The following is a 16,980-nucleotide window of genomic DNA, read 5'->3' on the forward strand; positions in this document are numbered from 1 at the left end:
GCTCCATGCAGGGAGCCCGACGGAGGACTCGATCCCGGGTGTCCAGGATCCCGCCCTGGGCCAAAGGCAGGCACTAAACCGCTGGGCCACCCAGGGAACTCCCTGACAAAGTTTACTTTTTGTCTTGATCCAGTTTTGGTATCAGATAATATTGACTTCATTTAAGGAGTTGGGGGGTGTTCCCTTGGGGTAAGGTGGTATCTCGTGGTTTTGATTTGCATTCCCCAGAGGATTAATGATGTTGAGCATCTTTTCAAGCACCTGTTGGCCATCTGGATGTCTTTTTTTGAGAAATGTATATTCAGATTTTCTGCCCGTTTTTTAGTTGCATAATTTGGGTTTCCGATGTGGAGTTGTCTAGGTTCTTTATATATCTTGGATACCAACCGCTTATTGAATCTACCATTTGCAGATACCTTCTCCCATTCAGTAGGTTTCATTTCTTTTTCATTTTGTTAATTATTTCCTTTGCCGTGTAAAAGCTTTTTATTTGGTACAGCCCCAATAATTTATTTTTGCTTTTGCTTTACTCACATGAGGAGATACATCTAGAAAAATCTTGCTAAAACTGATATTTTCTGGAAAATTTTAGGTAGAATTGGTGTTAAATTTTCTTCACTGCTTGGCAGGCATGTTTAGTAAAACCATCAGGATCTGGAGATTTCTTCTATATGAATTTTATTCTTTTCATTTCTTTATTTTTTATTGGTATATGAATTTTAAAATTAAGAATTCAGTTTACTTAATAGGTTACAGAGCTATTCAGATGTTTTATTCACAGTATTTATATCTTACTGCGTGAGTTGTAGTGGCTTGTGCTTCTCTGAGAAGCTTGTCCGTATCTTTGAAATGGTCAAATTCATGTGTGAAGTGTGACTACTGTTCCCTTTATCTTTTCGGTTTCTGCAGGGTCTGTAATGATAACGTTTCCTTCCTGATTTTGTTAATTATGTCATATCAGTCTCTCTCTCACTCATTTTGCTAGAGGTTTGCGTATTTTACTGCTATATATAAAGGATCACATTTTTGTTTCGTTGATTTTGTTTTTTTTTCCTGTTTTCAGTTTCTTTGATTTTTTTCTTGTATTTATTATGCTATTCCCTCCTCTAAATTTGCTTAACTTTGTTCTTCTTTTTCCAGATTCTTTAAATGGAAGCTTAGATTATTTATTTGACAACTTTCTCTTTTTTAGTATGAGCAAGTAGTCTCATAAATTTCCCTTTCAGAGCTGCGCTCCACCGATATTGGTGTGTGGTATTCTCACTCTCATTCGGTTCTGTGTATTTTTAAAACTTTCCTTTGACATCTCCTTTCGACTCCTGGATTGCTTAGAATCCTTTTGCTTAGTTTCTCAATATTTGGAGATTTTTCTGCTGTTTTCTGCTACCGATTTTTAGTTTGAGTCCATGATTTTCAAAGACCATGCTCTAGAATTTGAATTCTTGTAAGTACGCTGAAGTTCGTGTCATGGTCCAGGATATGGCCTGTCTTGGTGTGAGTTCTGTGGGTGCTTGAAGACAACGTGTTTTCTGCACTTCTTGGGCGAGGTGTTTTATACCTGTTGTTGACATACTGTTGGCTGATGGTCTTCTCGAGTGCTCTGTATCATTGCTAATCTTTGTCCAGATTTTCTATTATTTATTTTTCTTCTTAAATTTTTTTTTAAAAAAGAGTTTATTCATGAGAGACACACACACACCGATGCAGAGACACAGGCAGAGGGAGAAGCAGGCTCCCCGTGGGGAGCCCGATGCGAGACTCGATCCCAGGACCCCGGGATCACGCCCTGAGCCAAAGGCAGATGCTCAACCGCTGAGCCACCCGGGCGTCCCTGGGTCATACTTGTTAAAAATCAGTCTGCCGATGTCTGTCTTTTGTATGTTTAGAACACTTCTCTTTCATGTAATTATTATGTCAGAGCATCCACTTGTCATTTTATGTTTTGTTTCTTTTTCCTGCTTTCCTCTGTGTTAGTCGAACGCGTTTTTAGAATTCAGCTTTGATATATCATTGTGCCCATGAGTGCGTGTCTTTCTCAGTGCTGCTTAAGGTTTTATACTAAAGACACGTAATGTCACATTCTACTGTTGTCGACATGTTACCGGGTAGGGCGAAGTGCAGAAACCCCACCTCCCTGGCCTTCAGCCTCACCTGCGACAACGCGGTCTTAAATATTTTTCTGCATACATTTGAAATATTTCATTGCATACAGGCAGTGCTGTACGGCTTGCGTCAACCAGCACGTAGCGGAGAAGGGAAGTCAGTTTTATTCATGGATATTTTTGCTTATGTTATGTCATTTCTTCCTCCCCTATGCCCAGATGCTTCCTTTTCTCCTTTTCTTTCTGGTTACAGGTCTTTCTCTTGGGGCAGGTCTGTTGGTGACAAGGCCTCCTACTTTTCCCTCTTGATTTCTTTCATTCCCGAAGGGCTCTGGGTAGACAGTTCTTTTCTCTTGCACTCGAGAAGCCGGCCACCGTCTCATGGCCTCCACGATCCCCGATGAGAAATCTGCGGTAATTCGAACCGTGTGGGCAATCTCTGTCATTCCGCCTGCAAGGTCACTAGGCTCTCCTCTGTTCTCTGCCACCTGTCGAGCCTTTTATTTCATTATTTTTTTATCAGCTCCAACATTTGTATTTGAGTCTCTTTTGTATCTTTTATCTCTTTGCTGGAGTTCCTTTTTCTTCTTTCATTTTTTTCAGGTGTGTTTGTGGCTGTTTATCGAATGATTCTTACAATAGCTGCTTTAAAATCTCGTTAGGTATGGTGATTATTCTGTTAATCGTGCTGTTGCTGTCTATTGATTGTCTTTATTCATTTGTTGAGATGGTTCTGCTTCTCATGTGCTGCATGATTTTCTTTTTTTTTAAAGATTTTATTTATGTATTTATTCATGAGAGACACAGAGAGAGGCAGAGACAGAGGCAGAGGGAGAAGCAGACTCCCTGCAGGGAGCCCGCCTGATGCAGGACTCGATCCCAGGACCCCAGGGTCACAGCCCAGGTGGAAGACAGATGCTCAACCACTGAGCCACCCAGGCGTCCCTAATACATTTATCTTAAGTCACGTTTTGGTGTTTGTAGGACGCTGGGAGACTTTGTAGGATCCACGTTCATGAGTTTGTCTTTTGGATTTCTGGATTTGTGTTTCATTTTGCTGGTCAGAACACATCAGGCCTGTCGGCTCCTGATGCAGTGTTTACTGCTGCTTGGGGCTTTCGGGCTGGGTCTGAGATTGGACGTGGATTGCAGGTAATATCTTTATGATGTCAGAAAACTACTTTGTTCCAGGTTTTGCTGTTTTTAATCGGGGATGGGTGCTTGATCTTGCCAGATGGCGCTTTGCTCCCTATGGGGAAGTTGTGTGCTTTTACTCTTGGTTATGTGTGTCGGCTTTATGTACCATCCCTAATCTCGTGGGTGCAGCTGATGCTGAGCCCCTGGTCAGAAGGGCAGCCACAGCCTGTCCTTAGGAATTTCATGTGACAGTGGCTTATGCAAGTGTGAGCACTCTTTCCCCCTCGTGTGTGGGTTCCAGGGAGCCTCTTTATGGCTGAGGTGGCAGGGCTGATCCATGCAGCCCTTCCAGGCCAGTCTCCCATCTCTTCACTGGTCTGCCACTGCTGATGTGTGGCCCTCGTCCTCGTGAATCAAGATGGTAGGTAGAGGGCTGGACATGAAGACCATGTCCCCAGCAACAGAGGGACAAAAGGAAGAACAGGCCGTCTTTAAGAGCCATTCCAGAAGCTCTCATGTGACCTTTCACCCCCTGTCTCCTGGGCCACATCTAGCTGCAAGAGCAGGCTGGATAACGGGGTGTTTATCTTAGGTCTCTGAGCCCCAGATGAAAGTAAGGGGCTAGACGGTTGTGCTAGTGGTGACGAAGGGATGTGGGAACAGCGGCCAGCTCTGCCCTGGCCTCACTTCCAGCACCAGATGCCACTGCCCAGCATTCCCAGCGTGGTGCTCTCCTGTGGTCTGTGGCTGACTCAGTTTCCCTGTCCTAACTCCACGGTGCAGGGCAACTGATGGGATGGAGAGACCAGGTCCTGGAGGTGTGCCCTCAGCTGGGGTCCTTGGAGAGGGAGGGGTTCCAGGGCATTAGGAGAATACTGAACGGGGAGGAGGGTGTGCTGGGCACGGCGGGTGTGGGGGGCAGCCTCCCTTGTTTGATCTGATATAGCGTATTTGTAGGTGCAGGTGAGGGATTTAAGACCTGAGCCCTGAGCAGTGGGAATTGGAGGTGTGGCAGGCAAAGGGGGAGCAGGGTCTGGGGGGCAATGATCCCCTCACAGAGCACCTGCTGAGGATGCTGTGCACCTGTCTCCCTGTCTGGTGTGATGGAATTCAGACAGGGCAGAGGTGCGATGCAAGGCCAGGCCACCGTGCACTTCTCCAGGGACCCTCCGTGTGGGGCACGCTGGTGCAGGAGCCACCCCCAAGCCCCTAACCGTAGCTCGGCAGCCCAGGCGGCCCAGGGTCGTGGGGCCCTGTGACACTGGGTCTTCCCAGGAGAGCGTGAAGCCCCATGTGTGTTCTGCGGCAGCATTCTGTAGTGTCCTGGCCTTGTGCCTTGAGGCATTTCCAGCAGCTTCCAGGTGTGTTCATGTTGCTGATGCTGCCCTTGGCCTGTCCGCGAGGTGGCTTGGGTGAGGCCCTGCCCAAGCTCCCTCCACTGCCCTCACAGTCTGGCACCCTCTGCCTGTGTCTCAGCCTCGCCCCAGAGGCCCCCCAGCCAAGGAAGGGGTCGGCGTCTGCTGGCCAGGCACCAGTCACACAGCAGCTCCCACACCCCGTGTGCTGGGGCTGCCCCTCACATGTCAGCCTGGACGTGTCCATGCATGGCGTCCGTGTGCTCGCCAGCACTCAGAGCCTCTCTCCCAGGGGTCCCAGCGCTGAGAGTGGTCACAGGCCATGGCAGTAGCGTGAAGTCCCGCCGCGACATTGCAGTCTGTCCATTTGGCCGCCGTGGGCATGGGTCTCAGGGCAGAGCCAGGCCTTGCTCGGGCCACATGGTCCGGGACTCAGGTTGGCCCCGTCTGTCTGCTTGGCTCCATGCAGCATCTAGCGGCGCTTGGCTGGCCTTCCCCTCTGCGGTTTACGTGGAGACGCATGACCTGGGGAAGCTCCTGAGGGGTGTGGCCTCCATGTGTTAGGCCTGTGACATGCTCTGTGGAATCCAGAGCAGACGGGTGAAGCCCTCACACCCCTGCCCCAGGCCTCCCAGGCCATCGCCCAGAGGCCCCCTGGGCTCCGGGGGACTCTTGTCACTGTGCCGCTCTCATCGTCCTCCTGAGGTCATCACGTGGGACGTGGCCTTACGGAATGGGGCTGTGGTCCAGGAGGTCACCCGATGCCTGCTGTGGGCTGGGGGATGTCAGGGGTCGAGGGCTTCACTAGAGCTGCTGCGTTGATGAGACAGGCTGCAGCTGAGGGCAGAGGGCCCGGAGCAGAGCCTGGGGCTGGAGGTATGGAGTGAGGGAGCGGCTTCTCTTGCCCAGTCTCTGCCGTGTTTGCTCTTCTGAGCAGGCTTCCTTCCTCAGTCTACTGGGATTTCAATGTAATCTCTTTGCTTCCCGAAGCAGGCTGGGAAGGGGAGCGAGAGGCCCTGAGGGGAGGGCCTCAGATGCAGGTGTGGCCAGCTGTGGTCACGGGCCAGGGGGCTTGGGGGCGGGTGAGGATCCCTGGGAGGCAGAGAGGCAGAATGAAGCAGGTGGGGAAACTGAGTCCCTGGGAGAGGGATGGAGTCTCCTGTGCGGCAGGGCACCTCTGGAAAAGCCTAGATGTTTATTCCATTCTCTGAGAGGGAAGAAAACACCTGACTCCCAGAGAGAAGGAAGAAATCGGAAGATAGGACTGGGGTGGGGGGAGGAGGGAAATGCGACGTTGTGTACCGATCTCTGTGAGGTCATTGGACTCCCGTTTTTCCAGAGGGGCGGGTTTTACGGCCCATCTGGAGGTCCCTCTCGGGGCCGTGTTGGGCAGTAGGATGTGGAGTGAGGCCTGGCCATCCTGGTTGGGGCCGGTGGCGTTTCCTCCCTGTGACCTCTGCTCGGTGAAGTGGGGGCACGCGGGTGGGTGGACGGTGGGTGAAGGTTGCCGTGGTGGCCCGGGTGTCGTGGAGGTGATGCAGGCCCCTTGCCAGTGCTCCGGGAGCGAGTTTCCTGTGTAATGCCACTGCAGGCCTGGGCACAGTCTGCAGGGGCCCAGGGGCCAGGCAGGGTCTATAGCACCAGGCCGCCTGCTGCCCGTGAGGAGGGTCTGCAGCCCCTTGTGCAGGGCAGCTCCTCAGCACCACCTCGGTGGGGGTGATCGAGGACTCGCAGGGGAGTCCTGCTGCATCACACAGACCTGTCTCTCCTGTCCAGGAGCGGCTGCTTATGAGCCTTCTGCCCCGGAATGTTGCCATGGAGATGAAGGAGGACTTCCTGAAGCCCCCCGAAAGGATTTTCCACAAGATTTATATCCAGCGGCATGACAATGTGAGGTAGGGCTGATGCGGCCTGGGTGCTGGGCCTTGGGGAGCTCAGATGAAGATGATGGAGGTGGAGATGGAGGCAGTGGAGGCGGCGGAGGAGGAGGAGGAGGGGGAAGTGGTGGAAGTGATGGAGGAGGAGGGGAAGAGGTGGAAGAGAAGGAGGAGGAGGTAGAGAAGGAGGTGGAAGAGGTGGAGGAGTAGAGGGGAGGCAGTACAGATGGAGGAGGAGGGGGAGGAGTGGAGGTGGAGAAGGAGGGGGAGGAAGGGGTGGAGAAAGAGGAGGTAGAGAAGGAGGTGGAGGAGGAGGGGGAAGAGGTGGAGGAGGAGGAGGAGGAGGAGGAGGGAGGGGGAGGAGGTGGATGTTGAAGTGGTGGAGGTGATTGCCGGGGTGGGCATAATGGAGACAGTGAGGGCGATTGTGAGAAGTGATGGAAGTGGAGGTGATGGATATGGGGGCTGTGGGGGTTGGCGAGGAGGTGATTGAGATGGGAGGTGATGTGGGAGGTTGCGGAGGAGGTGGTGAGCGTAAGGGTAAGAGATAATGGAAGTGACGGTGATGGAAATGGGAGGTGCTGGTGGAGGTGGAGGTGATGCAGGAGGTGAGGAGTAAGTGTGCGGCACAGGTAGTGGCAGAGGTGGGAGGCCTTGGGCAGGTGGGGGTGGAAGGCCTTGATGTGAGGGGAGGAGGGAGCGGGTGTGCATCAGGAGGCCCAGGTGAGCACCTGCTGGCCTGGAAGCAGGTCCCATGGAGGGGGGGTGTTGACCTCTTGGGTGATAGATGTCACAGCTGCTCTTTCCCTCTGTTCCTCACCTCCCATGTCCTGCGTGGGCTGGGGAGGGTTGGCACTCTGTCTCTGAACTGGTTTGGGTGGTGGCATTTCAGCTGGATCTTGGCCCATGTCAGGATAACAGCTGAGCAATATTCCACTTGGTGCCAGGGCCTGGGGTAGGCATCCTCTTCCTCCCCCGTTCCTCTCATGGCAGCCCCAGGAGGTAGGAATTGTTCCCGTTTTACAGGTGATAAAGCAGCTTGCCCCAGACACGCTCTGAGGTTTGCTTGTTTTTACAAATCCTATCACAAAGAATTTTATTCTACTACATCGTATATTCCCTTTTAAAGTACTTAGACTAGGGATGCCTGGGTGGCTCAGAGGCTGAGCGTCTGCCTATGGCTCAGGGCGTGATCCCAGAGTCCCGGGATCGAGTCCTACATTGGGGTCCCCACATGGAGCCTGCTTCTCCCTCTGCCTATGTCTCTGCTTCTCTCTTTCTCTGTGTCTCTCATGAATAAATAAATAAAATCTTAAAAAAATAAAGTTCTTAGACTAGCTGAGTATCTCCCTTTATGTAAGCATCAATCAGGCTGGTGATGGTGGTTGAGGCCCAGAAGCACCCTCCACCCCTGATATTCTTTGCTGGTCCTTCTAGTTGGTGTCAGGCCTACCTGCCACTGGGCCTTTGCGGACACAACAGGATAAAAATTCCCTCTGTTTGTGTTGAGTGCTGTGGACTGAGTCTCTACAAGCTGGTGCTTGTCCGTCTAGGCTGAACGAAGGAGTGCTGCTGCCGCCGGCCCCTCCTCATCAGGGCCCCAGCCATCCCTGTGTGCGAGCTGGTGTGGCTAGCCGCTGTCTGGTGAGCATGCTCACTTCCACTGCTGTGCCTCTTGCTGAGGACTAGTGCTGTCCTCCTGTGGAGGATACTGAGCCCAATGGGGTTAAGGCCCCAGTGTGTGGGGCCAGCATTCCAGCCCAGGCAGCCCAGGCACTGTCACCTCTACTTGGAGGTGGAGCCAGTGAGTGGTGGGGCTGGGGCAGCCTGGGATTGGCTGATGCTGATACCCACCTAGACTTCCCATTCACCCACTGCCTCTCCTCAGTGGGTAAGGAGATGGCACAGTGACCCAGCCCCCTGATGAGACCAGATCACCAGAACAATCCAGGGAGTGCCCAGGGGGAGGGGTGTGGAGTGTCTGCACACAGCAGGGAAGGCATCAGCTGTCAAGGACTTCCTGGGGCAGCAGGTGGAGGTGAGCATGGTGTGTGGTGCCCATGTGCCTCCCGCCTCTTTTCTGACTTGGGACAACAGACACAGGTGTGGAAAGTCACCATTTCCCTCTGATGTGAAAAATCTCCGCCCACATCCCCCGGCAGATGCCTCATTCCCAGCAGGTGCAGGTGTGACGATGCTGAGATAGGAGAGGGAGCTGAGGCCAGCTCCCTGTCCCTGATGGCACCATCTCCACCATGGCTCCCCTGGCCACCCTTCAACAGGGTCAAAGGTGGCTTTGTAGAGCCCAGATGTGATCAGCTCACTGTCTTCCTCACCATCCTCGTTAGAGTCCCTCTCTGGTTCCCCATCATCCAGGATTAGAATCCCGAGTCAGTACACCATTCAGAACTAATAGGCTGATGTCATCAGGAACAGTGGAGTAAGGACATCTGAAAATCCTCAACTCCATAGAAGCAATGACAATACTGACAAAAACTGAGTCAACATTGTCAGAACACTGGAAATTAAGCAAAGCCTTGCAAGAATCCAGGAATGTTTATTTATGAAAAACAGCTGGATCCTGGTAAAAAACAGCAAGCTTTGTAGAGTTCTAACTTACCCTGTTTCACTGTCTTTAGCTCCATGATAGCGTTGAAAACCAGCAGCTGCTATTACAGTGAAAACCTGTCCACTGACAGCCACCTGAGGGGACAGAATGGGGTCAGGGCTTTGAAAAATTCTCAGAGAACTGTCATCATTTGACTGCCTGGGAATTCCCTGGGAAACCTTCCTCATAGGCTTGTCTTTATTTGACCTGACTCAACACTCAGTTGGAACAGCTTTTGCCCTGGGACATTTGTTAAGAACAATCAGTGGCAAGTGTTTAACATCATAGCTGTCAGAGGCAGTGATAACAGCTGAGGCAAGCAGCAGGGCACTGAAAACTTAAAACTAGGGAATGAGATGTCTGTCAGGTGCTTTGAAAGGCTCTGGGAATGTTTCTGGGAATCAGAAGATCCCGCACACAGGTCGGGCGACGTGCATGTTCAGAAAAGACCATGATGACCCTGGGCTGTCCTTAGGTCTTGAGGCTGACCTTGAGGATGTGTGCAAGCAGGAAGAGCAGACTGAGACCGTTGGAATCTGCCTGGCTGAGTGCCCATCATCAAAGACGGAGAGACTTACTGGCTTCAGGAATGGGAGGAAATTTCTGTCTGGTCATTAGCTGACCACTAGCTTAACCAACCACAGACTTTAATGGCCCCACATGAGAGAGGAAACAGACTTTTCAGAGTTTGTCAGAAAAGTCACTGAACAAATAACAACACAAACAGCAACAAGAACAACTTCAATCCTGAGGTGGGGGGAGGTGTTCTGATTTTCAGAGTTGCCACAGTGTATTATCTGATTTTCTGTGAAAATATATGCAAGTGTGCAAGAAAGCGTGAATGTATAGCTCACATGGGAATGAAAATGCAGTCCCAGAGGGAGCCCACACATTGGACTTCTAGACAAAACTTTAAGTCACATATATATATTTTTAAATATTTTATTTATTTATTTGAGACAGTGAAAGAGAGACAACATGAGCAGCGGGAGGGGCAGAAGGAGAGAGAGAAGCAGACTCCCCGCTGAGCAGGGAGCCCGACCCAGGGCACAGGGCTCCATCCCACGATCCCGGGATCATGACCTGAGTCGAAGGCAGATGCTTGACCCCCTGAGTCACCCAGGCGCCCCTAAATCACCTGTTTGAAATACTCTCAAAGAACAAACTGTGTCTAAATAAAGGAGAGCATGAGAAAGACTTCTCATCAAGTAGACTATACCAATAAAAAGGTAGAAATTATAATAAACCAACCAAACAGAAATTCCAGCTTTGAAAAATACAGTGACCAAAATAAAAAGTTCACTAGAGGGTCGGGGTGGGGGTTCCACATTGAGCAGATCTGAGCGGGTTGTGGAAAGACTCGGGGAACTTGAAGACAGCCACCTGAGATCATGGAGTCTGATGGATGGAGAGAGAACAGAGGCTGGGGGTCTCGAGGGACGCCGGCCAGTGCGACAGCACCCCCAGGATGAGTCTCAGAGGAGAGGAAAGGAGGAGAGAGAGTCTTTGAAAAAATAGGACTCAAAAGGTCTGAAATTTCATGGAAAGCAGTAACGTACGCATTGCAGAAGCCCTGTCAGGACCCGCACGGAGCCCCCCACGTGGTCGTTGAACCCTAAGGGCCAGAGATTAGGAAAGGAGTGGGACAGAAGTGATGGCCAGCAAGACCAGCGTGGGATTTTTCACCAGGGATGGTGGAGGTGGGGGCTGAGGTGACGTGTTCAGGGTGGAACGAAACAGGCAGGAATTCAGTATCCAGCAAAAACGACGGTGACGGCAGCTCGGTGCCGCCGTGTGCCTCACGCTGTGGCGTCTGGGGAGGAGGCTGTGCGGGTGGCAGGCGCCGTTGTTTAGACCCGCCCCGTCCCGTAGTAAGTGGATGCTCACGTGGCAGGCTTCCGTCCCGCGAGGTGAGGCCCTGTCCCACCGCAGGACCCAGGTGGCCCGTCCATGAGGCGCAGGGGTTCGCAGCGGGGCTCCAGGGCTGTCCCTCTGTCACCTGTCAGCCTGCAGGGGCCGCAAGGGCTGAGGAGGGCCATCCGGGGCTGGAGGCAGGTCTGGTGGCTGTGGAGCTGTGCCCTGCCCGTGTCCTGGGGGGTCAGCAGGAGCTCTGACGCCCCCCATGGTGGCAAGGGCCTCCCCTGCTTCCCCAGCCGCTGCTGCTGCCACCTGTCAAACAGGACAGGCCCTTCCTTCCCAGGCCGGCCCGAGGAATAACCAGGGAGGTTTATTTTGGGGTGCTCGTAAGGCCGCTCTGGGGACCGCATACCTGTGGAGGAGGCAGCCTGGTGCGTTTCTCTTGCAGCATCCTCTTCGCGGACATCGTGGGCTTCACGGGCTTGGCGTCACAGTGCACCGCGCAGGAGTTGGTCAAGCTCCTCAACGAGCTCTTCGGCAAGTTTGATGAACTGGCCACGGTAAGCGCAGCCCCCGATGTTCGCGTGTCATTGGAGCAGCCTCTGGGGCTCCGGGGTTGCAGGTGCGACCTAGCGGATGCCGAGTGCGTCGGCCCCGCCCGGCTGTCCTCACCCACAGCTTCTGCATCACCGCCAGCGACTCCTTTGTGCAAAAGAGGGCGCTTGCCCGAGCGCAGCCAGGTCGCCCAGAGCTGGCCCCAGACCGAGGGTGATGGCTGGGTGGGGAGGCCCTGCCCTGAAGGTCACCTCAGCCAGTTGGTGGCGTCTGACGATGCCGAGCCCCCTTGCTGTGGCAGGAGAGTGCTGGCATTTTAAGAGCTTCCTGGGGCAGGTCACGTGAAGGCCCGCAAAGGTCTCAAGCCCAGGCCTGGCTCACTGCCTGGTGTCTTGGTGCGGAGGCAACGGACTGCCTGGTGTCCTTGGACCTGGATGCTGGCCTCCCCTGCCCCACAAGGACGTGGGGGGACGCGGGGACATACAGCCCCGCCCACCGGCCCGGCCAGCCTGCCTCTGGACGCAGAGGGGTCCTGGGCAGGTGGTTGGGGGGAGGGAGTTCGCAGACTGAGAACTCTTCACCCAGGGAAAGAACTTGGTAGAAAGAGTGCACGGATGTCCCCTTGATGAGGGAGGGGGAGGAGCGGTCCCCGGGCCAGCGTGCCTTGTACAGTGGAGTCCTGAGGATGTCCCACGTGCGTGCAGGGCTGGGGGAGGGTACCCCGCGGGCTGCAGAGCGCTGGGCTCCAGCATTCGCCCTTGACCCGCAGGTGGAGTGGGTGGCTGTCACACGGGCTGTGCCTGGCTGTAGTTTTGGGACCGAGTCAGGAGGAGAGCACTGGGCCTTGGGGGCGGCGGCATGCCGCCCTTGGACGCTGCCCCCCGCCCTCCACCCGGAGTGTCCTGGAGGCTGGTCGGGATCTTGAGACGCCCAGTTGGGAGTTCGCCGCTTGCTCGGACTGGGCTGGCGCTGGAGGCCTTTCTCCTGGGGCACCCGCTGCTATCCCGGGCCGGGGCTCTGCGGGACCCCGTGTGGGGAAGGCTGCTGGGTCTTTCCTGAGGATGAAAGGAGGGGGTCGGCTCTCTGTCCGTTGCGGGCTCTGCCGGGCCATGAGGTGCCCTGGCAGCCTGGGTGCGGGGGTGCTGGCCTCGTGCCCTGGGGAGCAGCTGAGGCTCGGCCTCCGGGGCCTCCGGGGCCTCCGGGGCCTCCGGGGCCTCCTCCCTACCTGACACCTGTGGTTTTGGGGAAGCATGATGGAGGAGTCAGGGTGACGGGTTCCGTGTGGCATGTGGGGCTCACGGACACAGCCTCCCATATTAGGGTCAGAACGTGTGTTTTGTCCGAGGCTGGGGTGGCCCGGGGCTTTCTGGGTGCTGCTCTGAGCTTTCCGGGGCCTGCGCCTTTCCCCTGCCCCTCCACGAGGAAGCTTCTGCATGAGGATTCACTGGCCACCGGGGCTCTCTGAGGACAGGCTGCTGATGTGAGGGGTGTGCCCTCCTTCCACTGTCCGGATCTGTCTTTCCTGGTCCCGGAGGGGACATGTTCCCTCAGTGACTCAGTGGTCAGCAGTGCCACCAGCCTACCGCCAACTCCCGCCCCTGCTTGGGTTGCTTACAACAGCCCCCGACCCTAGGATGACAGGAGTCTGTAGAGTCTTAGCTTGTCCTTCCGCGGGTACACGGTTGGCAGATGTCTTCTCCCTGGCTTCAGCCAGTTTACTTACGTGGCGCGTGACTCGGCGTGCAGCCCACTTCTCAGTGTGGACCGTGGCATCCCCAGAGTGAGGGAGGGGTGTGCTGGCTGGCCCACTTCTGCTCGGGGTGGGGGCTACAGATGTGGGCCTCCCCTGACCGCAGGGTGGAGGGCGGAGAGGCTGTCCCCGGGATGCATGGTCTGGGTCTTGTTCTCGGCATGAAATGTGTGAGCATGGGGGCTCGCTGTCCTGTCCCCTTCTTTCTTCATCAGCTCAGGATACATCGGGCTCACCCTGGCCCAGGCGGGGTCTCCCGGACTTGCACCCCAGCTGCGGTGTCACCATCCCTTTGCATCGGCACCCCACTCGGGGCTCACGCGGTGGACATCTGCTGGGCCTGCTCTGGGGACAGGACATGTTCCAAACACCTCTCAAGTCATCAGACTTGCCTTCCTGTTTTTGTTCATTGAATTTATTCCTGGGTATTTTATTCCCTTTGATGCAGTTGTAAATACAATTATTTTCTCCGCTTTTCCAAGCATTCATTGTTTGTGTGCAGAAACACCACAGATTTCTGCGTGTTAATTTCACATCCTGAAAATTTGCTGAATTCAGTTATTCTGACAAGTTCTTGGTGGCATCTTTAGTGTTTTCTGTAGATATTAAGCCATTTTCAGAGAGAGATAGTGTGTGATTTTCTTTCCGTGCCCGGTTGCTGAGGCTGGGACTTATGCTGTTGGATGGGAGTGGCCTCCCTGTCCACTCCTGACCCTACAGGGGAAGCTCTCCTGTTCTCACTGTTGGGGCCGGTGTGTGCCGTGGGCTTGGCATCCCTGGCCCTCACTGTGTCGGGAAACGTGCCCTGTGCTCCTACTGTGTTGGGAGTTTTTATCCTGAAAGGACGTTGCATCCTGTCAAATGCTTGTTCTGCATCTGCTGAGACGATCATGTATTTCTACCCTTTCTTCAGTTAATGCGATGCATCACATCGATCGATTTGTGGGTATCGAACCATCCTAGCATCCTGGGAACAAATCCCACTTGGTTGTGGTGTCCAATCCCTTTAATGTACTGTTGGAAGTGGCTTGCTCATCTTTGTTTGGGGGGATTTCTGCATCTGTGATCATTGGGGGTATTGGTATTAGTAAAAGATCCTTGTCTTTTCTGGTCAGGTCCAGTGGTTTTGGGTTCAGGGTAATGCTGGCCCCACAGAGTGAATTTGGGAGCTTTCTTAGAGCTTAAGAAGTGTTGGTGATCTTCTTCAAACGTTTGTTAGAGGTCACTAGTGAAGCCATCCGGTCCTGGGCTTTTCTGTGTTGGGGGCTTTTGATCACTGCTTCAGTCTCTGTACTAGAAATGTCTGCAGATTTTCTGTTTCTTTATGATTCGGTCTTGGTAGGTTGAGTGTCTGTAGGGATTTATTCATCTCTTCTAGGTTGTCAGGTTTGCTGGTGTACAAGATGTATCCCTTTTTATTCACTACCTGGCTCTTTCACTAGGACACGTGCTTGTGTGGGCTGCAGTGGGACGTGGTGGGACATGTCCATGTAGCTGTGTGTGTGTGGGGGGCATGCACATGTGTATGGATATCCGCGAGTGCATTGCATACATACATGAGAGCATGTGCATATGCGGTTGTGCACACACACATGTGCATATGGACACGCTTGTTCACGTATATGTGTGCAGGTGTCCATGTGTGAGTATGTGCATGTGGGCTAAAATTTTTTTTAGATGTCTTCCTGTTATGGTTCTGCAGGATGCTGTTCTATGGCTTTCTTTCCTTACGTCGTCTTCATGTGGAATCTTGGTCAGGCTGGTCTCCTGGAAGAGTTTGGGCATGTTTCCTCCTGTTCCACTTTCTGGAGATTTTCTTTCTGAAACTTTTAAACAATTCTTAAGAAAATTTATGTATTTGAGAGAGACAGAGCACGAGAGAGCACAAGTAGGCTGGAAGGGGAGAAGCAGGCTCCCCACTGAGCGGGGAGCCCAACTGGGGGCTCCCTCCCAGCACCTTGAGATGACGACCTGAGTGGAAGGCAGACGCTTAACTGACTGAGCTGCCCAGGCGCCCCTGGAAGTTTTTATGTACAAGTTCAATTTTTAAAAATAGGGCTATTATATATATAAAATCAGGGATATTTTTAAAGATTTTATTTATTCATTCATGAGACACACACACACACACACACACAGACAGAGGCAAAGACACAGGCAGAGGGAGAAGCAGGCTCCATGCAGGGAGCCCGATGTGGGACTGGATCCTGGGTCTCCGGGATCACGCCCTGGGCCGATGGCAGGCGCTAAACTGCTGAGCCACCCCGGGTTCCCTAGAATCGGTTTTTTTATATGTCTGTGATATATCCATATACGATATGCATATGTCCATATATTGGAGTGAGCTTTGTGTTTCTTAGTCTTTCGAGGAATCTGTCCATGTGAGCTAAGTCACCGAGATTGTTAGAATAAACGTGTTTATGGTATTTCCCTTTTAGCTTTCTAATATTTGCAGAAGCAGCCGTGACATCACCTCCTCCTTTTCTGACTGTGATAATTTGTGCTTCCCTCTCTCCCCCATCATTCTGGCTGCACGTTTATCAATGTTATCAATTTTTGTAGAGTTTGCTTTTGGTTTCATTGATTTCTCTGTTTTATTGTTTTTCTCTGATTTTTTATTATTGTGATTCTTGTGCTTTCCTTGTTTTTCTTTTACTCTTGTTTTTGTTGTTTGGGAAGATGGAAGCTGAGACTGCTGATCAGGATCTTTCCCCTCCAAATGTGCAGAGTTGGTGCCACAGACCAGGCGGGTGTCTGGCTAAGGTGGCATCCCCATGTTGCTCCGACACTGTGTCCTCGTTTCCCGTCGGTTCAAGATGCTTTCTAATTTCCCTTTTAATTTTGGTTACACCCATGGCTTATTTAGAGATATGTTTTTTGAGGGATTTTTTCAAAGGTCTTTCTGTTTTTGAGTTCACATTGAATTCTGTTGTGGTCAGAGAACACATTTTATCAAAAATTTGAGTCCTCTTAAGTGCACGGTTCAGAACACGGTCTCCTCAGGAACTGAGCAACAAGATGCACTGTGCTTCTGTGCCATCCTTGTGTTCTGGGGTGTTGTGTACACACGCTGAGGCTGGCTGGGGACGGGCTGCTCACGTTCTTACTCTGCGTCATTACTTATGTCCTGGCTCCTGGATTTCTCAGTTCCTGATCGAGGGGTATTGAGTCTGCGACATACTTAGAGATCTGTCTGCTCCCTGTGTTCTCAAGCTCTGCTGCTTGATTTATAACATTTAGGGTTCTTAGGTCCTCTTGATGAATTAACTTTTTTAAGATGTTATTGATTCATGAGAGACACAGAGAGAGAGGCAGAGACACAGGCAGAGGGAGAAGCAGGCTCCATGCAGGGAGCCGGACGTGGGACTCGATCCCAGGACCACGGGATCACACCCTGGGCCGAAGGCAGGCGCTCAACCACTGAGCCACCCAGCAGTCCCATTCTGTTTGTTTAGAGACAGAGCGTGTGTGTGCGTGTGAGCCAGGAGAGGAGCAGAGGGAGAGCTAAAACCAAGAGTCGGATGCTCAACCTACTGAGCCACCCACACTCCCCTAATTAACTCTATTTTCATGAAGAAATGACCCTCTTTCCCTGGAGCCCTAACGTGCTGTGTGAGCATAGCCGTTCCAGCTTTCCTTTGATTATTGTCGGGAAGCATGTCTTTTCCATCTCCCTTTTTTCCCCCCAAGGGGTTCATGTCTTTTTCTCTAACGGGCTGGGTTTGTCTTTTCTCCCTTG

At 52.7% G+C, this 16,980-nt stretch overlaps 1 protein-coding gene across 1 annotated transcript in view; it reads left to right on the forward strand.

Moving 5' to 3' along the window:
• ADCY1 (adenylate cyclase 1) overlaps window positions 1-16,980 on the forward strand; it is a 101,087-nt gene that overhangs the window by 20,717 nt on the left and 63,390 nt on the right. The window contains exons 3-4 of the mRNA XM_038559246.1: window positions 6,371-6,489; window positions 11,385-11,496. Coding sequence (XP_038415174.1) covers window positions 6,371-6,489; window positions 11,385-11,496 — 231 coding nt within the window. The remainder of the gene's footprint in view (window positions 1-6,370; window positions 6,490-11,384; window positions 11,497-16,980) is intronic.

The sequence above is a fragment of the Canis lupus genome, chromosome 16 (genome assembly GCF_011100685.1).
Source record: "Canis lupus familiaris isolate Mischka breed German Shepherd chromosome 16, alternate assembly UU_Cfam_GSD_1.0, whole genome shotgun sequence".
NCBI lineage: Eukaryota > Metazoa > Chordata > Mammalia > Carnivora > Canidae > Canis > Canis lupus.